General features: G+C 40.1%; 2 protein-coding genes and 1 non-coding gene across 18 annotated transcripts; 1 reads left to right on the top strand and 2 right to left on the bottom strand.

The window, feature by feature from the left end:
* Nucleotides 1-85: 85 nt before the first annotated feature.
* Nucleotides 86-23,740, top strand: LOC132794280 (adenylate cyclase, terminal-differentiation specific). 16 transcript variants are annotated; one of them, XM_060804606.1, is made up of 9 exons: nt 86-179; nt 8,473-8,825; nt 12,182-12,276; nt 12,488-16,057; nt 19,857-20,053; nt 20,313-20,864; nt 22,009-22,447; nt 22,927-23,054; nt 23,188-23,740. In XM_060804606.1, exons 2-9 carry the CDS (start codon nt 8,707-8,709, stop codon nt 23,275-23,277), a joined length of 5,190 nt encoding a protein of 1,729 aa, XP_060660589.1. In that variant the 5' UTR covers nt 86-179; nt 8,473-8,706; the 3' UTR covers nt 23,278-23,740. The 16 variants fall into 16 exon arrangements, with proteins under 16 accessions (XP_060660589.1, XP_060660600.1, XP_060660597.1 ...); XM_060804610.1 differs by lacking the exon at nt 86-179 and adding an exon at nt 3,151-3,556 and having other exon boundaries at nt 8,139-8,825; nt 19,857-19,977; nt 20,615-20,864; XM_060804609.1 differs by lacking the exon at nt 86-179 and adding an exon at nt 3,152-3,556 and having other exon boundaries at nt 8,139-8,825; nt 20,532-20,864.
* On the bottom strand, nt 10,538-11,375 carry LOC132794284 (probable insulin-like peptide 5). The gene is made up of 2 exons (XM_060804623.1): nt 10,981-11,375; nt 10,538-10,884 (listed from the first exon to the last, which is right to left on the bottom strand). Exons 1-2 carry the CDS (start codon nt 11,171-11,173, stop codon nt 10,694-10,696), a joined length of 384 nt encoding a protein of 127 aa, XP_060660606.1. The 5' UTR covers nt 11,174-11,375; the 3' UTR covers nt 10,538-10,693.
* Trnar-ucg (transfer RNA arginine (anticodon UCG)) lies at nt 11,649-11,721 on the bottom strand. The gene has a single exon. It is a non-coding gene; the product is annotated as a tRNA-Arg (tRNA).
* Nucleotides 23,741-23,789: the final 49 nt, after the last annotated feature.

Genomic DNA, 23,789 nt, shown 5'->3' with positions numbered 1-23,789 from the left:
GGCTGTCGAGATCTCTGGCATACGAACCGTACGAACTGCGAGTAACAATAATAATTCGCATCGCGAACGTGGTCACCTTCACCAAACCAAACAAAACCAAACAAGCAGCCTGTCAGCCAAAGTCAGTCGTAGTCGTATCCGTAGTCGCTGACAGTGCAGAGGCGCCACAGTTCTTACAGGTGTGTGTGTGTCTCTGTGTGTGTGAGGTGCATGCAACCGCTCAAAGAGAGAGCGAGCGTGGTGCATTCGTTCTTACTGCAGTTGTGTGTGCCTCCAAAAATTGATTTGCGGAAACTCGAAAATTCGGAAACACGAAACTTGAAATGCGCGTGCGTGCAATCAAAATTTAATTAAATTAATTGAAACAACCCCAAATGCATAACACAATATATATTTAAAATGCCATTGTCAATCAAAAATGCTGGCAAATCGCTAATTAGCATTTAAAGCGCAATTAGCACGAGTCTCAAAAAAAAGCCAAAAAGAAAATACACAATCAAAAGAACATCTTTAGAAACTGCAATGCTAACAATCATAATGTGACAAAAATATAACAAGAAATATAGATGAATATGAAAAGAAAATGAAAAAATGAAATGAAAGGAAAACTGCAACAATTAAATGACATTTTACGATGCTTATTTGAATGCTCGCTCGCTGCGTTCGCTATTTATGTTTGAAACAACAACAAAAAGAAACGGGAAAAAAAATGAAAATAAAATTGGAAAATTGTGCTGGTTTTTTGTGTGTGCGTTCGCGTTAGAAAACGTCGTGCTGACATCGCCATCGCCAACGCCAACGCCAATGAAATCGACATCGATGTCGACGCTGTGTGTGAACGTGGAAAACAGAACTCAAAAATAGAAAATAGAATATTATTAGAGACGTGTTTCTGTTTCGTTGGAGCAACAGCAGCAGAAACATCAGCAGCAGCAGCGGCAGTAAAAATGCTGTAATAGTCCACGAGGCCACAGACAAAGCTAAAGATACAAAGATACACAGATACACATGTATCTTTCATCGAGTCACTGTAAATGCAGTGCTAAAAGGGGGTGGCAGAGGGGGGCTCTGCCTGAGGTCCATCTTTATTTCAAGAATATTTTTCTTTTTTTCATATTTCATTTGTGCGTTCCTATTCCAATTCTTATTTTTATTATTTATTTGTGAGATATTCACAAAAACTATTATACTTTGCTCCTCCACTTCTTCTTCTTATTGTCTTTGCCTGTTTGTCGTTCTTCTTGTTGTTCTTTTGGGCAGAGAGTGGCAGAAATATATCTCTGTATATGTGTGTGTGTGTGTGGTTGCCAGTGTGTGTAATTGTGTGTGTGATTTGTGTCCAAGTTACAGTCGCGTACGTCAAAAGTTGTCACTGCTTTCCAATTAAGATGAATCAGTCCTTTCGACTTAACGCTAAGCTCTTTATCCCTCCAAAAAATTGACTCACAATTTTTGTTGGCTAATTTGCTGTTGCTCGTAGCTAGGGAAACATTCATCAGCGTTGCTGTTGTTTTTGCTTCTTTTTTTCTTGACAGACTGCCAAATTCATTATTTTATCCAAGCAAATTAAATTGCCGTTGTGCGTTTTTTATGGAAGCCATAAACAAAATGATAAATCCCGAGACATGGCAAATATGCACATTTATTAATAGCAAAATTTCAAAGCAAAAACAATGCATATATTAAATTCATTGAGGAAATTGTTAAGTAATCATTTTCGCTGAAATAAAGTCGATAAATTCAATTTGTATTAATTCTAGGGTGGCCATTTATTATTAGTTTTCGTTTTGCAAAAAAGTTTTGCATATCTTAGGGCACTAAACAGAATTAGCTACTTGCTTGAAAGAAAACAAACTCATAAATTAAATCCATGGCTATAAATATAGTCGATTAACTCAATTAGTATTATTTATAGGGTGACCATTTCTTTTACAGTTTTGTTTTGCTTTAAAGTTGTTCATATCTTACACTAAATTATTAACTTGCTGCAAACAAACTTATAAACGAAGTCCAAGACTATAAATTTAGACGATACACTCAATTTGTGTTAATTCTAGGGTGACCATTTATTATTAGTTTTCGTTTTGCAAAAAATTTTTGCATATCCTAGGGCCCTAAACAGAATTAGCTAATTGCTTAAAAGAAAACAAACTCATAAATTAAATCCAAGACTATAAATATAGTCGATGAACTTAATTAGTATTATTTGTAGGGTGACCATTTCTTTTACAGTTTTGTTTTGCACAAAAGTTTTTCATATCTTACACTAAATTATTTACTTGCTGCACACAAACTTATAAATGATGTCCAAGACTATAAATTTAGACGATACACTCAATTTGTGTTAATTCTAGGGTGACCATTTCTTTCTCCGTTTTGCTTTGCGTTAAAAGTTTTGCATATCTTAGGGCACTAAATAGAATTAGCTACTTGCTTAAAAGAAAACAAACTCATAAATTAAATCCAAGACTATAAATATAGTCGATGAACTTAATTAGTATTATTTGTAGGGTGACCATTTCTTTTACAGCTTTGTTTTACATAAAAGTTTTACAAATCTTACACTGAATTATTTACTTGCTGCACACAAACTTATAAATGATGTCCAAGACTATAAATTTAGACGATACACTCAATTTGTGTTAATTCTAGGGTGACCATTTCTTTCTCTGTTTTGCTTTGCGTTAAAAGTTTTGCATATCTTAAGGCACTAAATAGAATTAGCCAGTTGCTTAAGGAAAAACAAACTTATAAATTTACTTAAATTGTCGCAAGTCCATTTCAATTTGTCTTGCGCGATTTGCATTTGAGATTTTTGCAGTTTTACTGCGCCTCATTTGCATTTGAATGCAGCATGCACTTTATTGCTGGACGCCACTGTCGTGCGCTTTACATTACGCTACGCACTGATACACACAAACACACACACACATACAGAGAGAGAGGCAGGCACATATTTATTCAGCTGCTTAGGATGTGAAACCGTAGAATGATGAAAAACGAAAAGCGAAACGCGTGATCATTGCGTAAAGTGTTTCATTTTTGGTTTTTCCTTTTGGCCTATCGCCACTGCGGCTGCGGCAGCCACCAGGCGGCAGCAGCAACCAGGCAGCCAAACAGCAGCAGCCACCGAGTTCTGCGCCGTGTTGTTCAGTTCAGTTCGTTTATGGTGCGCTTACAAAACGCCGGTTGGCCGTAACGGCCGCGCAAGAAAACGTGGCCGGATACGGATGCGGGTCTACTTTGCCGCTTTCAACGCTCGTTGCTCGTCGCTCGTTGCTCGACAAAGAAAATGCATCGCCCCAAAAAAAAAACATGCCAAAAAAAAATGTTATAAAGAAATGAAAAGCCACTGAAGCTGCTGCTCCAGTTTTCTTTTCGATAAACTGCACTTGCGTGCGAATATTTCTGCCAACAATAAACGCAAGTCGAGGGCGAGCATGCGGGCGAAGGAGGAGATGAAGATGGCAAAGTCGTGTCAGATCAAGACCCCAGCGAACTTTGGCAATTTGGCGGCATTATATTTGGATTAAGCAGCGCCAAATTGCAACAGACGGTAAGTGCCAAGTACAATCGTGAAAAAGCGAACACTAACACACACTTATTCACACACACTCATCCACTAAACAAACTCATATGCAAATACACAACAAATGTGGGAGAAGTGGGCAGCAAACTATAAACAAATGAAATATTTAAGCAATTCAACTGAAAACAAAGCCAGAGCAAAAGCAAAAGCAACAGCTGCCAGCTAATAATTAAATTAAACAGAGCTTGCGTTTGCCCCCGAAAAATGCCCGGCAAGCATTAAGCAAAGAGTTTGCAAACAGTTGCAGATACCAGATACTGGGATACAGATACAGCTACCCGATACAAATACAAATACAAATGCAAATGCTGATGCTGATGCAAGAGATGCATTCATGAGTTGATACGCAGGGATCGCGGCACGCTGTTTGTTGCTGAAATTGTTGCGCCCCCCAATGCAAATGCAACAATATTTGCACCTGATTTCGATGCATGCCTCGTATGCATATTGTTTCTACATAAAGCTGCGGCCACACGCGTTCGCTCGAACGTTCGTTCACTTCGCTATGGAATCAATGTTCAGCAGAGAAATAGTCATGCCTCTGCCCCTCTTTCTCCTACTCTTGCTACACAGCACTGTGGGGAATTTGAACAGTTTTACGCTGAAAAAAATACCTTTTTTTAAAATCAAGAAATTATAAATTGAGTTCTTAAATTAAAACCACTTTAAGAACAAATTCCTAAAACTACGAAAATTCGTCTAACAAATTGAGTTTTTTAAATAAGACCACTTCAAGAACAACTTAGTCCATAAAAAAAACAAATTTTTTTAAGTAACACCAAAAATTCTAGATTTTGATTACAAAAATAATCCATCGAAATTCATATTAAGTTTTTATCTAGATTTGAGTATTTTCACACATTGTGTAGTAAGGCAATTCGATCAAAATTCGTAGTACTAAGACAAAAATCTTGAGTCTGATTTTTTTCTAAGGATTATATATACAATATTTATATATCAATATTTTGGAAAAGTGGGCGCGATTTTCTTAAAAAGATACTCATAAAGTGACTGATAGTTTTAAATTAGAAATTAAATACTCTGTAACATGTTTATATACACTTACTGTGATAAAGTGTAATACTTTTTGTTTCTCTATTCAAAGTTTCTTTCCATGTGGGTTTCATATTCTAAATTTACAAATCCTAAAAAAATATATACACAATATCAAAAAGATATTAATATTAATAGATAGTCAAAACATGAGGAATAAACATCTTGATAAATTTTCAATGCATTTTATTTTCTTGTAGAAAATATAATAATTTGAAAATGCTCTGCAAAAGCTGGCTTTAACAGCAGATATGTTAAGAATGGACTGTTAACTTAATATATTAAAGGATAAGCATCCAGTTGAAATTGTAATGTTTCACATTTTCTTATAAAATATATCTTATATTATTAAAAAAGACTCTGCAAAATTAACATCAATGAATAAAACAGCCGATATGTTAGGAATGGACTGTTAAAAAAACATTAATATTATGTAAATGACTGCAAATATTGATGATGGACTGTTAACTTAATTCAATCTATTCCAAATATGTTATGTTAATGTTTTACATTTTCTTATGAAAAATATATATTTTTTAAAAAAAAGACCCTGCACAATGAACATTAATGTATGAAACTGACTTTAACAGCCGATGTGTTAGGAATGGACTGTTAAGTAAACATTAATGTTATGTAAATGAGTGCAAATATTGTTGTTGATTCCCTATAGCTGACATTAACCGGGTATGGTTAAATGAAGTTAACATTTCTGTTGTGTAACTTAACACTTTGAACTATTCTCAATATGTCAACATCAACATATTTTATAAATTTGCATACTTGTGAAAAATTGCTTAATGCCAAAGAAACAGGTCAAATTCCCCATAGTGCCGAGCAACACGTATACGTAGCGTGTGCATTGTCTTTAAGAGGGGAGGGGCAGCACGGGACACGCCCACTTTGCATGCTGGCAGCATGAAAAAGTTGTTTTTGAAACATTATTTTTTGTGCGCTTTTGTGCCTGCATTTTTTATGCGAATTCTCTCGCACAATTCAAGCGCACACTTTAATGCCAAGCTAAGTACACCTGCCAAGCAACTATGTGTGTGTGTGTGTGAGTGTGTGTGTGTGTGTGTAAAACTTTAATTGGAACATCAAGTGGGCAGCACACACACACGCACACAAGTAGCAGCTGCTGTTGCTGCATAATATTTTATTAAATTCTGATTAATTTTCAGAGCCATTGGCAAAAAGTGTTGCCTGCTTTTGGGCGCAACGCAAATGCATGCAAATACCTCATAATTTGGCCATTTGAACAGCTGCAGGCCACAGCTGCGTTCAGCTCAATTAAAACGCACAAATTGCGAATCAACGAGCACACACACACATACACATAATGAATACACTCAGACACTCAGCTAAGCATTTTATTGCACTATTCAAACACACATTTTTTTACAAGATTAATTGGTTTTCTTTAATGAAAACAAAGTGCCAAAGATAATAAGTAGAACTCGAAGCAGCACATAATTAAAATATATATATTTTACTATTAATTCTCCATCACATTTATTGTTAGTTTAGGGAAAATGTTTAAGTGCTGTGTTAACTACCAACGAAGTATAGAAAAAGGCACGTGAAAATATATAAATTATACTATGCGTAGCATATGTGAGAAATGAACGCAATCTAGTTGGCATTCAGGAATTTTACGTTGCAGTAAATCAAACAGTCTCTGGGCGCAATCTATTTTAAAACTTCCAGTGCGCCTATTTTGCTCTGACAACACGTATTTTTCTTCCAATTTTTTCCTTCTACTGATGCTGCTGCTGCATGGTTTTCTTTTGAGCTGCATGCAGCATGCAGAACAATATTAGATGGGGAATTACTTGTGTTTGCTGTTGACCCTCCCCAGTTCTGACCGGAGAGAGAGACAGACAGACAGACAGACAGACAGACGGACAGACGGACGGACAGAAATGACGCAAATCTGTATAATACCATTTGCCTCAAAGTTGCTAATTTTATTTGAGGTGACACAGAAGGCGGGAATTTTTTTTTTTGCCTCATGAAAAACATGAAAAACTGAGATGAGAAATGAGAATTTGAAATGTGAAATATGTGTGTATGTGTGTGTGTGGTGGAAAATATTAGAATAGCAAAACTGAGCATATTTTTCAACATGAATGCGTCTATTTTTAACACAAATAGAAACAACGAAAAAAAATCAAAAATACACAAAATACAAAAATTTGAACATATATAAATACAATAATATTTCGTCTGGCCAAAAAGTGCTGCTCTCAAATTAGTTTAAGATACATTTTTAAATGTGACAGTAGTGAGTGCCTCCTCCTTAGTCATTGGAATAAACAAGACTGAAAATAGTATTTTGTAATTTGCGTCTGCAACAGCTGCAACAATCACAACAATAATAATAATAATATCAGAATGAGAATGCTACATTTCATTTCGCTTGATGTGCATTTCTATTAAGTGCAACAGATTTGTGTCACGACAAAAGAAATCTCGCATATACAATAATAAATACTATAGTATATATAAAAAGTGTATCTATATAGAGAATCTAGATCGTATATAGAATAGTGAGAAAGAGAGAGCTGCTGCTGCTTCCAGCGAATATCTATAGATATTTGGAAAGTTTTATATTGAAAAATATATGTGTAGACACATTTATATAGTTTGCTGACATTGAGGCATTCTTGTGTTTGGAATATATAGAAGAATCTGGAACATAAAGCATATATACGTATAGAAAAGAATCTATAAAATAAAAATATATCTCAGCTCATTTGTGATATACATTTTAATTATTCAAGCAAAGGTGTATTAGTTTGTTTTTTGATGAATTAATTTCACATATTAATGTTGATGTTGTGTTTTAATTAAATTGGATTTGATTTTTGTGAAATATATTGACAATCGCATTATTATGGTTGAATTGTAGCTAAAAGAAACGCATGAAAGAATCATGAATAACAAATGAGTAAACTTCAATAACAATTAATTGGTTTATAAGCCCAAAGACGTTTACTCACTCACACATGCATGGAGGCTATTGTGAATATGAAATCATAAAAAACAATCATCTCTTGAGGGCATAATAATACATTGTTGCTGGAATATAATAAGTATGCGTAATAAGGGATTAAGTTGTCAACGGGGATTCATTTCGTTGTTTAACTTGTTGTCGATGACATAAATATTTCAATTTTAAATTTAAATTTTTAAAACACACACAGAAAGAGAGAGAGAGAGAGGGAGAGACTCACACTCTCACTCACACTCATTTGCAGAAATTAAGCGGAAGCTGATGGGCCGGAAATGAACCTTTTCGTTAACTGCAGGCGCAGCCATTGACAATCAAATAAAAGCACATTGATATATACATACATTATATCTGAAGTGTGTGTGTGTGTGTGTGCGTGTGTATAAGTAATTCATCATTACCAGCATTGTTTGCATATGGCACAAGTGAATGTTTAACTATTTGTTTAATTAAAGGATTTTCAATTTTCATTTCATTTAATTGCAGAACGAACAACGACGAAACAACTACGATTAACGATTTAATTTAAGCTATTTACATAGTCGTACAAACACGTATTGGGCAGATTAACGCCACTAAACTGAAGGCAGTTCCACATTGTTTATAATTTTAGAGTTATTGCCAGACAATAAGAACGAGAACAGACAAAGCATAATCAAAAGAAGAAGTGTAGCTAAAATCTGCTTTAAAGCCACTTGTTAAGTCGATAAGCAGCCTAGAGACACTGTAGACAAACAGAGAAAGAGAACGAGAACGAACGCATAGAAAATCGGTCAGCAACGAAATTTTAAAATATTTTTTATCAACAATAATTTAAAAGTTTTCGAAGACAAGCAAAGCACAGACCGAGAGAGAGTGAGACCTCAAGAGGAGAGTGAGTAAGAGCTAATAGGAAAAACAAGTGAGCAAACAAGTAACAGCTAAAGCCAAAGCAAAGCACAAGCTGTGGAGGAGGCTCAACTCAACTTGGAAGACCAAGCCAACAAACAACACGTACAACAAATTTCCAAAGCAACAACCAACAAACAGAAACAACAACAACTACAACAACATAATGGCTGGCGTACAACGTAAACTTGTGCACAAGCAATTCAATTCACCCATGGGCCTGTACTCCCAGGAGAACGTAAAGGCCACGCTGAATCGAGAGCTGAAGGCCTTTGGGGCCGACGGGTAAGTCAAATGAAATGATTATACATTTAAATGCATAATTTCATAGAACTGCGTGAAAGTGAAAGATGAAAGGGCACACACACAGTCACATAGTCTACCCTCCAACAATCTGCCCCCCATAAAAAGAAAGTCTCAAAGGCAAAAGTCGGCATTAGTTAGCCCTCAATCCTCAGAGCAGAATTCGCAATATATCAAATTTATAATAAAAGAAGCAACGCAGCAGCGCAAAAATAAAAAGTGAATCTACGTCTACCTAGATAAAATATCTTGTATCTACTGCGAGTATCGCATCAACTGGCAACTGGCAACTGGCAACCTGGCGACTCGCTGCACAGGTGCACATGAAAAGACATTAATGTACATTGGTTGCCTAAGTATATACATTAAAATATATATATATTTCACAAGTTGTATATGTGTGTGTGTGTAAGTGTTTATATAGAGTGCAAAACTGTGCTGCTCATTTTGTGCAGTGCAGCGCAACGGCAACGCCAACAGCAACATTGCCAGCAGCAACATCGGCAGCCAACGCTCGCAGCGACAACTGTTGGCGATTTGTAGCTGCAGTTGCTTTCAATTTGTGTCTCTTTGCACACACACACACACACACACACACAGATAGCACACAATTAAAATCGCTTGACTTTTAATTGTAATTACCAAATGCTACACATAAGTGGAAGCAACCTCGCGGCAACAGTCAGCGCGTATCTTAAAGATGCTTTTGGACTTGAAAATTTATTTGTAGCTGCTGCTGTCGTTGTCGCGACGTCAACGGCAACAACATTATCTCTGGCATTGTTGTTAGCAATTGTTGTTTGAATAAACCGGCCTAAACTGCGCCACACTCACACTCACACTCGCACACTCACAGCTTGCCTCAGCAAGATAGACAGAGGAAAACTTTACGTAGCTTTTCAGTTATTCGGTGTCTATGCGTGCGACAAAACGTGTGCAACAGCTAAATACTTGGCCAAGAAAGTAGCTAACAATTTAATTACAAAACGCTCCCAGACATCATCAGCAGCGCCCAAAGCAAAAGCAAAGCAGAGTAGACCAAAAAAAAAATACCTCTCGACGCGTTCACGTTCACGTTCGCTTTCGCGTGTGCATACACAATTTAAGCCAGCAGCAACAGCAGCAGCCAGAGGCACAAAACTTTGGAGCTGTTTTGTCGGCGGCCAAAACTAGACCAAGAAACTTGCCAACAACAATTTCCAGCGACGCGGACGCGCGGCCTTTTCCACAATGTACGTTATTAATGCGAGCTGTGGCTTGCAGCTGTTTCTGTGAGATACTTTTTGCATAGCTTATATAAGTGCTAAACGATTCTCAAAGCGATCGATGATTCACACGCAGCAAGGTGGCAAATACAGTGGGTAGAAGGGGGAAACAAAAACTAAACTACTAACAACAACATTAATGTCAACAAACACAATGCAGGCGCCTAGCCAAAAGTTGTGATGCATCTCTTGACTGGCTGCCATTGTAAATTTCGTGACTCATGTAGACAAAACAAAATTACAGTGCAGCATGGCTAAAGGAGAACAACACATAATTAGCTGCTGACATTGCGTTTAGCAAACATCAATTGAGTGAAAGAGAAAGAGAGCGAGAGCGAGAGCTTATCTCAGTTATATGAAGTGGGCACTTTTATCTTGGCCTACATGGCGTATGCGCTATGTGGTTATCCGTATTAGGAAGAAAGAAAATCTGTAGAACAATTTATTGTTCAAGTATGCTTTAATAGTAGTTGGTTGGTTGCTAGTAGTAGTACATATACTTGTATGTGTGTGTGAACAAGGGATTAAAATGTCTTAAGCATCATGTCAATAGCAGCATCATGTGAGGTCGCAGCACTTCAGCACTTAGTTCAGGCAATAGTTGCTCATCTCGGCATAGGTGCACGGCTTGCGGCAACACTCATCGACAACGCCACGATGCAATCGTCTGGTTGCCAGCACCGAGGAGGCTGCTGGCCCATGGCTGAGGTGCGTCATGGTGTCGTCCAGGTCGAGCTCGTTGCCAGGCTGCTGCTCGACGTAGTCAAAGAGATCCACTGCAATGCAGTAAACGGGAAATTTGGGAATGTTAATTCGCATTCACGTATGTTTTTCTTATGGCCTGCTACTAGTAGATAGTAGATACTACTCACGTGAGCCTCGTTTGTGGACTGGTAGACCAGAGAATTGACCCCTGCAGTAAAGGAAAAGTGTATCCGACAGAGCCGAGCCACAGACTTGAACGGTTGCTGCACCGTTTACGTTGTTCACTGCCACCGTCAACAGCAGCACAAGCAACAGCGACAGCGACACCACCATCAGCTGTGTTTGTTTGCATTTGTTCATTGTTGTAGTTGTTGGTTGTAGTTGTAGGTTGTCGTTGGAGTTGTATGCGAGTACACTCGATGCTGCAGGAATCGCGTTCAGGTGTGGATATTGTGCTTGGTTGGACGATGCCGCAGGATGTGTGTCGAAAGCGTGCCTCAGCAAAGGCTTTTATACCTTGCATCTAGTCAATGGCGCACGCTTGTCACTGCCGATTAAATTTGCTCAAGTGTTGTGACAGCTACCTATTCGATCAGTGTGGGTGGCAGGCGATTTCAACGAGTAGGTAACACAATTTCTCCAGTGACCGATTTGCATTAGTCTCAAGGCCAAGTTGCCAAGTTTGTACTAAATATACAACTTATATAATTAAAGTGTAAAGCACGTGTCCGACACCTTCATAATATTCCACTGGGTAAACCAATTCCCAAAATTAGCAACAAAAAAAAAATTTAAAATTTATTTAAAAAAAAAATTCAAAAAAGTTATTTATCTTCGACCGTGACAGGACTCGAACCTGCAATCTTCGGATCCGAAGTCCGACGCCTTATCCATTAGGCCACACGGTCTTGTTGAAGTGACTCGTTCATATGTGCACTTGAGCTGTCGCAAGCGCGGGAAAATGAACTATTTTTAGCTCCGCACTGCTTGCGCAGTAGTCAAACGACAAGCAGTGCAAAGGTGTGCAAGCAGTTGAGGTGCGACACTCAAACTGTAGTGACTCCGCAACTGTAATGACAGCAGCACTTGATTTCTATTTATAAAGATTGACATAAATATTTTTACTTTTTTACTTATACTTATTATTGGCAAACACATATACAAAGCTTCTACTTATAGCGACGCTAGCTATTTGACGTGTACAAATACCAGCTGGATGCTGTTTATGTTTAGAATCTATATGTAGTTTTTAGTGGAATTTGGCGATACTTTTATTTTGCTTATCTGGGGGTCTCTAGGGGTTAGCTTATCTGTACTATGTACTTTAACTTGTTTGTAAATATTTGGTCTTGTTTTGTACACTTTTAGGATCGAAATCGACGAACAAATCACAAAACCATTGAACTTGGCCAACTCGGCTGTTCTGCGTGCCGTTGAGGAGGAGGAACAACAAGTCAAATGCGGTAGGTGCAACTTTCCAGCTTTCCCCTAACCTTTTTTGTATATGTATGTAAGTGTGTGTGTAAGTGTCTCTCACAAAGAAACACAGTGTAAAGCATTCAACAAAACCACAAAACAACGTGCTCCAGTCAAGTGTCTTGCTGTTGAGATAGTTGCAAATGAATTTTAATTGCTTTAATTGAACACGACCCTTGACCCTTAAACCTTGAGCAGGCGACTTTCAGCCACTGTCCAGGCAAAGTCGCAGCCGTCGTAGGGGTGATGCAGTGGAACAATCGCCACATCATGCACTGCATCAGAATCTGCTGGATCAGATCAAGACACAGTATCTGAGTCATCAGCACGATGTGACCATCGATCGGGACACTGTGCTGCGCATCAATCGCATGTCCACGCGACGTCATCTGCACAAGCGCGATCACAGCTGGCCGCCAGTGGAGCCAGAGTCGCCGTTGGAGCACGGATCAGAGCTGGCTATAATTCAGGGCAGCATAACGCCATCGCCAACGCACAGCATTGAAGCGTTGCGCGAGAAGTTCAACAGTCCCACTAGGATTGTGGAGCTGTCGCCGCGAGAGGTGAGAAACCAGCGACAGCAGCTGGAGGGAAAAATCAGCAAGAGCAGCAGCAACTTAATCAAGCCTAAGAGTGAAACCTCTTTGCTGGACCAGGAGCAGCCTCAAACAGCGCAATTGAAAGGTTTCTCTGCACCCGAAACCAAGGCAGCGGATGCAGACATTGGTTTGGTGGCACCCAAATGCGAATACTACGAGCAGCTGACCCAACAGCGTCCCAGCACGCCCAGCACCTTGAAGCCCAACACAGCACCGTATCGTCCCAGGCTGAAGCGTCAATCGTATTCGCTGGATCGGGGAAGAGCACGGAAACGAGCTGTTGCCTTGAGCGGAGCAGCAGCCACAGAGCTGCCACCGCCGAAGCCACGCAATGGAGGAGGAGGAGGAGCAACAGCCAGCGCTCCCAGCACTCCGCGTGTGCAGCGACGCAGCATCAAACTAGCCACCGAGTTGCGCATCTGCTACGACGGCGACAGCGAGGAGGAGCAACAGCCCAAGGCCACTGCCAGCTATGACATCGATTTGGAGACATTGCCGCTGCCAGCGTTGCCATCAACAAGCCGCGGAAAAGCAGCCACAGCTGCAACAGCAACAGCAACCAGCTTGCCAAGAAAGGTCTCTGCGGTAATTGACAGCCTGGCACTTAAGCAGCAGCAGCAGCTGGCCCTCGCACTGGCCACCGCAAGTGCTCCACGGCAGGTCAGCGATGTTGGGCATCGCATACCAGTTGCAGTTGCAGTCAGCGCTGAGCCAGCGACGGCGGCAGCTCATTCCGGGCAACTCGAGGCGCGAGTGCAGCAAATGTACGACGACGCCTGCAGCTATTTGCAGCAGGATCAGCATCAGCAGGATATAACAAGCAACATGACGCCATCGCCAGCTAACCAGGATGAGACACCAGCCACCTATGTGAGCGCCACGAGCGGCATCAAGCTACAGCGCCAAGAGAGCATAAGAAAGCCAGCGGCAATTCCCACGCCACCGCCTTTGCCACCGCCTCCAATGCGTGCCAAGCGCAGCGAGGAACAGAAGGCACGTCGTCAGGGCGTTGTCTACAGCGACAGCTCAACTCAGGCCCAGCAGCATGAGGCACATCTGGAGATTGCCCAGCTGGAGGCCAAGTATGCGCACATACAGCAGTCCATCACTGAGCATCTGCGTCAGATTGATGCGTACATGGAGAATGCCAAGACTGCGCTGCAGCGCAGTGTTCAAGCCACGCCTACACCCAGCACACCGCCCCCAGAGAGACCCAAGACACCCATTCAACCGCTATCCGAACCCTGGGATATGTTCGCCTCACGTCAATCGCCAATACTCGCCACGGAGAATCCTTTGCAGGCCATACTCAGGCAAATCTATTGCCGGGCCGCGGGCATTCAACTGCAGCCGCCCAAGGAGCAGGAGCCCATCGAGACAGTCGAGACGGTGGCACTGCCCGAGGAGAACGTGCCGATTGTGGAGCGTGCTCTCGAGGACCTGCACAAGATTGCCTTGGCACTGGACAGCGATGAGCAGGCGTTGCACGTACTGCAAGTGGAGCACAAGACAACGCCCACAGCGGTCCAAGCAGAGCACGTAATCATTGTGGAGGACGAGCAAGAGCCAGAAGAGGAGGACGAGGAGGATGCGGCAGACAAGGATTGCAGCTTGGACTACAGACATGTGTCCGACGTAATTGCCAACTATGAACAGCTGTCGGCGGCGAGTGAAATTGCCACGAAACAACATGAAACACAGCTGTCGACGGGCAAGGAAAGAACTGTTAAGGATGAGGCCAGAAATCAATTTAGGAAATTAGCTGAAGCGGTGGAGGTGCAGGCTAGAAAGGAGCGGGAGGCCAAGGAATGGGTGCAGAAGAAAATGGTGCGAAAGCAGCAGTGGGAAGAGAAGGTGAAGGAGCTCAAGGAGAAAGAGGAGGAGGAAAAAGAGCAACAGTTAAAGAGGGAAAAAGAGCTGAGGGAGCAGGAGCTACAGGAACGGAAAGAAAAGGAACAGAAAGAGCAAGCGAAGAAGGAGAAAGAGCTGAAGGAGCAAGAGCAGCGGGCAATAGAACAGCTGGAAAAGAAGGAGCAGCAGCTGAAAGAGAAAGAGCTAAAGCAACAGGAGCTAAAGAAGCTAGTGGAGTTGATGGAGAGACAGCTGAAGGAGCAGCAACAAAAGGAAGAGCAGGTGAAAGCGCAGCAACTAAAAGAGGAGCAGCAGGTGAAGGAACAGCAGCTAAGGGAACAACAGTTGAAGGAAAAAGAAGTGAGGGAGCAACAACTGAAGGTGCAGCAATTGAAACAAGAAGAGTTGAAGGAACAACAGCTAAAGGAGCAGAAACTGAAGGAGGAACAACAGTTAAGAGAGCAACAGACCAAGGAAAAGGAACCACAGCAGGATGCAGTAGAGACTTCCAGCTGCTCACATGAGACAACATCAATTCACGACGTGTCCAATGGCACTTGGTGCTCTGTATGTAACGAGTGCCGCGACTCGCCGCATGGTTGGGGCAAGTTAACGAAAGCAGATCAGTGGCGCTTCGATAATCTGCAAAACGAATCGCTTCCCAACTACAAATCGACCTATGAGGTACGCAGTCCTTATGTGTCCCGTCAAATATCCTGGGAGGAAACACAGCAAGCACAGCCAGAGCAACAGCCAGAACAGCAACCAAAGCAGCAATTGCAACGTCAGCGAAGCGAGATTGAAATTATTACCACGCCAGCGGCAATCACAGCCAGCTTAGCTCCCGACACCAGAGAGTGGCAGCTGAGTCGCTCGCCAAGTCCTTCGCCACTGCGCAAATATCCTGCGCCTTTGATTGACACCGCGCAACGTTGCAGCTCGCCCTTTGGCCTCAATCCAGTTCAAAGCAGAGCTCTTACTCCGACTCCAACTCCGATTCCTCTAGAAGCCAAGTACACGCATGTGCCGCAGTTGGAGGGACACAATATTGGTCTGCTAGTGCGCACAGCCACCGAACCGCTTCAACTAAGCATGTCCGCCTCATCTTCCATGCTGGCAGCAACACCTCCTGCCACGCCCCGCTGCACTTCGCAACCACCGCCCTTTGAGTTCCTCATGCAACACGGTCTCGGGCCGCAAAACGACTTCAAATCGATTGCAGCCGATCACAGCGAGGAGCAGACGCAATCCACACGCGATTTCAGCATCAATCGATCCTTCGACAATGTTTCGCCTCGTCCTTATATTGGCATTGAAGGTGCGTGCAAATCCATGTGCTCCCCTTGTGATGATCCCTCTGCAAGTTTATGTAGTCCAAAGTGTGCTCCAAGGTGTTATTGTTTATTTCTTTTATGTGTAATATAATGCCGAGAAACTATGTTTCATAATATTGCTAAAACGTTCTTCTAATACTGTGATATTATTTCAATGACTAACTAAAAGTTATGATATATTAATTTCACTGTGGAACGGATATTTAGATTCTTCAAATAATGTTAAACAGAAAAATAAGGGAACCAAAACATAAGCGAGATTGTTTCTTCACATCTTATTTACTTAGAGAACTCACAAAACGATTGCTAATCAAACTATCACAACTTTATCGTATCATTACACAGGGAGAAGAAATCTAGATTGAAAATTCTTGATTGAAGATTTTATTCTTAATTCAAGCACTTTTTACTTTCTGTGTAGGATAAAAATTTAAAAAATTTGTTCTTTAAAATTACGCTTATAAATTATGTAAGGTTGATCTTAATTTAATCCCAATTGATCACTAAATATCGGGGCAAACAAAGTTATATAAAAACATATTTAATAACTTTTAAGAACTGAGAAATTAACATCGAAATTTCACTCTATAAATTTCTAGAAAATATCGTATATTTATGTACGGCATTTCTGTCTAAACAAATCAGTATTTATGAATGATTAAAAATTCACATAGTAATCTTTAATTAAATCAAAATTCATGGCCAAAAATTATGAGAATATAATGATTCAAAATATTTGATAATCCGTAACACTCAGTCGCAATGGCTTGTAAAAATGAATCAATGTGCATTAATTATGTCACATATTATATATAAAACAGATCGTTGATATTGACATGGGAAATGAGGGAAATGCGAACAAAATTGCATGAAAAATGACAAATTGTAAAGCTATCGCCAGGTGGCTACAAGGAAACAAAGCAAGTTCACAGAACCAACAGATATATAGAACGTACTATACAAGAATATATATACGAGTAGAGCACAAGGCATCCGTGTGCGTCAGACATATCGAATGCACAAGGTTTCCACCCGATTATAAGTTGGCTGCAAGTATAATATATCCATTTGGTAATTAAACTTAATTGCTTACATATCTACCTAGGATCGAGCATAATAATTATCCGTCTTGTTTAGATATATACGAAATCGTGTATTGCAAATCTCATCCTTGGCAGACAAAATACAACATTTGTTGTGTGCTTAACAAGCGTTTAGTTAGACAATTTGTTTGTACTAACATATATAGTAATTTATGCAAGTACTTCTCACTACATTGTGTCAGTATATATGTATATATATATGCTATACTTATGATATTTTTACAAGATTGCTAATAATTTTAATGAGGCAACATTTTGTCATACACCTGTGCGAATACGTTTAAAAACAGATTTGTTTTGTCTCTGCTTGTGCGACAGCCATTTAAATTTAGCCACTCTTTAGTCAGTCCCATCCCCAAAATACCATATACTATACGTATGTAGTCTATAGAATACTGTTCGGTTCGTTCGATGATAAATGGGGAACTACGCCCACTTGATTTGCCGATCTGTGATTTTTGCCTGGGCAGAAACACAACAACAACTGAAACAACTGAAACTGAACTGAACTGAAATATTAACCATTATGGCAAGTACCGACTGCAAAGATCTATAATTTGGGGCAATATTGCTAAGCGATTTATATAATGCAAAAAGCAGAGCGTCTGCAAAAATCATAAAAGATATATTGTACGTACAGATCTGTAGCTATAACCGAAGCTGTATATGTTTAGATATATGCATATATATATATATTTATCGCATTCATGTTTGTTCGACACGGTGGCTCACCCTTGGATCGTGCAGCATTTCAAGGTGCGGCACAAATCAAATCAAGAAATACAAAAAAAAAATGAGAAACCCAAAAAAATCGAAGGTGTAAACAATGCAGAAGCTGCGTCTGTCTCTCGACTGCGACGCCGACTGCGACGCGGACTGCGACTGCGACTGCGATGATGTCTGCTCTCAGATCAAGCATCATTAACAGCAATTTAAATTTGTTTTTGTTTTTTGGTCGTTCGCATAGTATTTAGCGCGCAATGCGATTTTCACGATTTTCACCATCACAAGTAATTTTCTTCTTTGCGAATATCACACACTGAGAGCAGGCAAAAAAAGAATATGTGATAGATATCTAGCCACCAGATATACACTCATCGCTATACACATATATGCCACACACACACACACATGAACAACTTTTGTACCCACACCGATGCGGATTAGCTTTTCGTATCGGTCGAATTTCCTCAGCATTTCGCTGGCTTTTCACTTAGTAGCATACATCGAAGGCAAAAACATATCGCGCGGCCAACGCGAACGAAGAAACGAAATTCGAAATTAGAAATAGAAATAGATATTTAATTGCGACATAATAATAATTGATACAACCAAATTTATTTTCCTTTCCACCAATCAATATCAAAATTTTTGACAAACAAAAAAACCAAAAAAAAAAGTATATATAAATATAAATAACCGTAACGAAACGTGCGCCAGGCGAAAAGGAAATTCTAAATTTTTTTTTTCGGCTGCCAACAAATTATAATTCACATCTCAATTTGAGCGCAAAGCGAAAAATCAGTTTTGTGGTGTTCCAACACGAATTTTGATCAGCCTTCAATAATTGAGCGTATCAATTAATTAAATTCGCCATTACATAACGACGACACCTCCTCCCCCGAGTATCATCCCCAACAACAACGAATCTCATCATTGGAATTGTGTGTGAAGAATTCACAAACACAAACACAAACAGAAAAAGAAACATTCAGATTTTAAATTGAGAACAACATCCCACGCACTCGCTGAGATTTAATGCGCGAAAAGCAAAAAAACAAAATAATAAAAAACATATTAAGAATAAGAAATATCATTTTTATTTTTACGCGGCGCTCGATCATAAATAAAACGCTGCCAGCAAAGAATATTTATACACTGAAATAAACGCGAATTGCTGCAGAGAAAAGCTAAGAGAAAAGCAAAGAAAAGAAAAGAAAACAACAGCAAGATGGGTGCACAGTGGAATATCATTAACAAGAACTACAAGAATCTGGAGGGTAAACACTTTATATATATAGTACATAGAAAACACATATTTTTCTGCAGTTTAATCCCAAGGCCAACATTAACAGCTGCTGCTGCAACTGTTGCAGCTGCAATTTCATTCATCATGCTCAGCTGACAGCAACAGCAACAGAAGCAACAGCAATGGGCAACATGTTGCACCCACATGACATGCATCTTCTTTGCCATTTCTTCTCTCGTTTTTTTTTTGCTTTTTGCTGTACGTATGAGCAATGTCTCAATGCTGTCATCGTGGCTGTTGCTGTAAATTCCTTTGCTGAATCGGCCCAGCTAAATTTAGATACAATGACAGCACAGTATCGTGGGGATATGATTTGCAACAAGAGAGTTTCGCACTATTTTTCTCGTCATTCGCTAATAAAAAGCGAGCAGCTTGTTCAATATAGTACACACTTTTAATTGGCTTAAATCATTTTCGAATTGTTGCTGAAACTCTTCCTGTCTCTCTCTACCTACCTCTACTTACCTCTCTCTCTCTGTCTCTCTGTCGTTTATTCTCTCTTTGTGTGCATCAAGGCTAAAAGACGCCCACGTCTATGCGCGTGTTGGCCGCATTTGTTGAATGTATCTACACACACACATACACATACTATATATACACCCACAATTATGAATGCATTCTCTAATCTTTGTCCCCCTCTCTTTCATGCAGGTTACAAACGCGTCGCTTGGCCACCAGCCTCTGAGGAGCGCATTGTGCGTGAGTTCACGCCTCAGCCTCAGCAGAGTCCGGCGCCAGGCAGCGGTGGCTATTATCAGCAACAACATCAGCAACAACATCAGCAGCAACCAACAGCAGCAGCAGCAGCGGCGCCGTCCGCTAGCAGCCTCAATGCTGCACCAGCTCAGGTAATTTGTGACCACCAATGCAACCAGCTAAGTCAGTGCTCAACTCTGTTTTACTTTTTGTATATATCAAAGTCACTTTTGTAAATATTTATACTATCAACTATGTGTGTGTTTTGTAAATATAATTGTAACTATAACTGCAACTGTCATTGGGTTAACTGGTGAGCCATACACACACACACACACATACACCTATATACTTACATCTACTGCATACATATGTACATACAACCTCACACATACCTAACACAACTTGCAGGGTCCCATTTATAACAACGTAACCCAGCAACAACAGCCACAACAATACCAGCAACCACAACAACAACAACAATACTACCAGCAACCACAACAACCTGCACAAAATGTTTATGGTCCCAACACTAACTATGCATCAAATGGTTATGCGCCAGCAGCAGCAACTGTTGCTGCTCCACAAGATCCTAATAACTATCCACAACAACCCATCCAATACACACAGGCACAGTTCAATAGACAACCATCGAGGGAGCCAGTTGCTGACAACTATGCGCCGTACGCACAGCCACAGCAGCAACAGCAGCAGCAGCAACCACCCCAGCAACAGCAGCAACACTATCAGCCAACTTATCCCCAGCAACAGCAGCAACAACAACCTCCACTTGCCGTAGACAATGTGGGCGGTGGCTGGAAGCACATTGGTGCACCTCAGCCCAAGTCTCACCAGGAGTTCACAGCTGGTGGTGTTGCGCCAACATCTGCTTATCCCTCGTATCAGCAGCAGCAACAACAGCCTCAGCAGCAGCAGCAGCAACAATATCAATATCAACCTCAGGTAGCGTTTGGCTAAATGGATTTATCGCCTGGCTTTGGCATTGGCCCAGACGCTAGAACTTTTTTGCTGCTGCTGTCTATCTACACAAAACTTTGTAAATCCCTTTCTAGGCATTCATATACTAATAATTAGTTGTTAAACACGTTTACACGTGGCTGCTTTCCGTGAATATTGCAGATGCAAATTTTAAATGACTCAGAATTTTGAAAAACTCAAAAGCTTAAGTAGTTGAATTTGCTAATATGCATTAAAGCTATTTCTTTAATAGCTTTTTAATAATAATTTTGTTTATCATCGTAAAATGTTAATTTCTTCTTAACATGAATCATATTTAAATTGAATTGATGATCAGTTTTTCATCTGCACAAAGTGAAAGTGCCAAAAAAATATTCTTTGTTTGATTCTCATTTATCTTATAGTTGATTTTCGATGATGATTAAGTTTACCTTTCGATTTAAATTTAGTTCGAATATGAACAATGCCAAATTCTTCGAATATTCGCATTTACCATAGTTTACCTTAAAATGTAAATTTAGAACCAAATGAATAATGCCAAAACTTTGTTGATCAACAAATGTAAATTTAGATCACAATGCACATTGCCAAGTCCTAAATAAACTGCCAATTCACGTAAACTGCACCTCGTATAAACCTAACCCCTCCCTTAAAGTAACCAATGAGTAGTACCTACAATTCATGCTCTATATATACAATCGCTTATATCATTAGTTAGTCGTTTAATTACATTACATTACATTGTAGTTGCCATTAACCATAGCTATCTCTCTCTCTTTCTTCTATTCTGCTTTCTATGCAATTTTCAGCTGTAAACTGCGACACGCTAATGCAAATGCTAATCGATTGATTAAATCACAACCCCCTTCCCGACCTTGTTCCTGTCTAATCTGTGACTGTTACTTTACTCTTGTCTCTGTTCTCTTCTCTCTTTTTACTCTCAATTTATGACTGTATGTGTTTATCTCTGTTGCACCACCTTCGACCAACATACACACACAATCGTGCACTCATAACCACTTGTCTCGCTCTCGTTGGAATGTCCACGATACGCATGTCTTGCACTCTTGCACCTCTACAACCACCTCAACCACCACCACCATCGTCACAACTATTGCTACTACAACAGCAGCAATATCAAGCGCCGTCCAGCGATAACTACCAGCAACAGCAGCCGCAACAGCAGCAGCCACAGCAGCCAGCTCCACAGCACTGGCAGCAGCAACAACATCAGCAGCAGCAACCACCACAACAGTCGCAATATCAGGCTCCATATCAGACGTCTCCTTATCAACAGCAGCAGCCACAGCCACAACAAAACTATGCACAACAAAATGGTGGTGCTAACTATGCTCAACCACAATACAATTCTTATTCGCAGCCTCAGCAACTGCAGCCTCAACTGCAGCAGCAGCAGCAACAATTGCCCTACTCGCAAGATCAGACCGATCAGCAACAGAGCTACCGTGGCGCCAGTCCTGGCATCATAACGCTGCGTAAGGAGGCTCCCGTCTCACAGAAGCCTGCGCCAGTCTACACTTCGCAGCCTGCCGCCGTCAGCTATCAGGGTAAGCTAGAGCGGAGATCACTTATAGATAATGATCCTATCAACAGTTGAGAACACTATGGATAGTGATATTATCAACAGTAGATGTCACTATAAGAAAATCACTTATTGAGATTCTATAGACAGTGAAGATCACTTATAATAGATAGAGATCATATCAACAGTAGCGATCACTTATAGTTAGAGATCTCTTTAAACAGTGAAGATCACTTATTGAGTTTCTATAAACAGTGAAGATCACTTATAGATAGAAATCCTATCAACAGTAACAAACACTTATAGTTAGAGATCCTATTAACAGTGGCGATCACTTGTGAAGATCACTTATGTATAGAGATCCTATCAACAGTGGATATCACTTATAGATAGAGGTCCTAACAACAGTGGAGGTAGATCTAATCAAGAATGGCGATCACTTATAGTTAAAGATCCTATAGGCAGTTAAGATCACTTATATATAACTCACCCTTTGTATTCCAGGAGGCGGCAAATTGCGCGGAGATTTGAAATGGCCACCACCGGAGTACAAGGAGGCCGCTGTGCGCGAGAACGAGGAACGTCGCCTCTTGGCGTTGGGCCCCGTCTGCCGTCCCCGTAGAGTCAATCGTGTAAGTAAATTCCAGAAAGCTATCAAACTAGATCGAGCTGAAACTTTAGCCATATAAACTTTAACTCATTATAGTCACACTTTCACAATTTTCAAGATCGTATTAAAATACTTTCTATTATATTCCATTGCAGGACTACACTACCTTCTTTGCCAAGAACCAACTGAACTGCACCTATCCCAGCTACAAGGTGCCACCAGGCACTCAGCACATGTTTGCCTAAGTTCGTAAGAAGGCAGAAACTTAGAAAACAAAAATGATAAACAAACAAATTATTATCAAAACAATCAATGGAACCCACTTCATATAATACTAAAAAACGATCATGTAAATGTTACTAAAACGAAAACTAACGAAACTATATACTATACAAAACTATATATGTATATTGTTATACTAATTTTAAACGCTACTAACAAAGCAACTATATATACGTATCTATCTATCTATCTATCTATCTTATCTTATCTATCTATCATTATTTATATAATTATGCCAAAACGAAACGAATATCAGGGTACGAAGTATCCCCCATACTTCTGTTATCCGATTGAAGGTCATATATCTGCATAAGATGTATGATAATGGTAAAGAGAAAAGATTATAGTTTATTCTATATGCTACATACGAAATATATTGGAGCATATGCATAAAGAAAGATGAAAAAAAAAAATAAACAAAAGAAACACAATACTTACTCGAAGAGTTTGTGTTATAGTTACGATTAAGTTGATA

Source organism: Drosophila nasuta, chromosome 3, assembly GCF_023558535.2.
Source record: "Drosophila nasuta strain 15112-1781.00 chromosome 3, ASM2355853v1, whole genome shotgun sequence".
Taxonomy (NCBI): Eukaryota; Metazoa; Arthropoda; class Insecta; order Diptera; family Drosophilidae; genus Drosophila; species Drosophila nasuta.
This window is presented reverse-complemented; position numbering and strand designations above follow the sequence as displayed.

Coding starts and splice junctions, on each gene's coding strand:
- LOC132794280 (XM_060804606.1), top strand. CDS start 8,707: ATGGCTGGCGTACAACGTAAACTTGTGCACAAGCAATTCAATTCACCC. Junction 20,865..22,008: donor AATATCAATATCAACCTCAG/GTAGCGTTTGGC, acceptor CTACTACAACAG/CAGCAATATCAAGCGCCGTC. Junction 23,055..23,187: donor GTCCCCGTAGAGTCAATCGT/GTAAGTAAATTC, acceptor ATTCCATTGCAG/GACTACACTACCTTCTTTGC.
- LOC132794284 (XM_060804623.1), bottom strand. CDS start 11,173: ATGAACAAATGCAAACAAACACAGCTGATGGTGGTGTCGCTGTCGCTG. Junction 10,885..10,980: donor AGTCCACAAACGAGGCTCAC/GTGAGTAGTATC, acceptor ACTGCATTGCAG/TGGATCTCTTTGACTACGTC.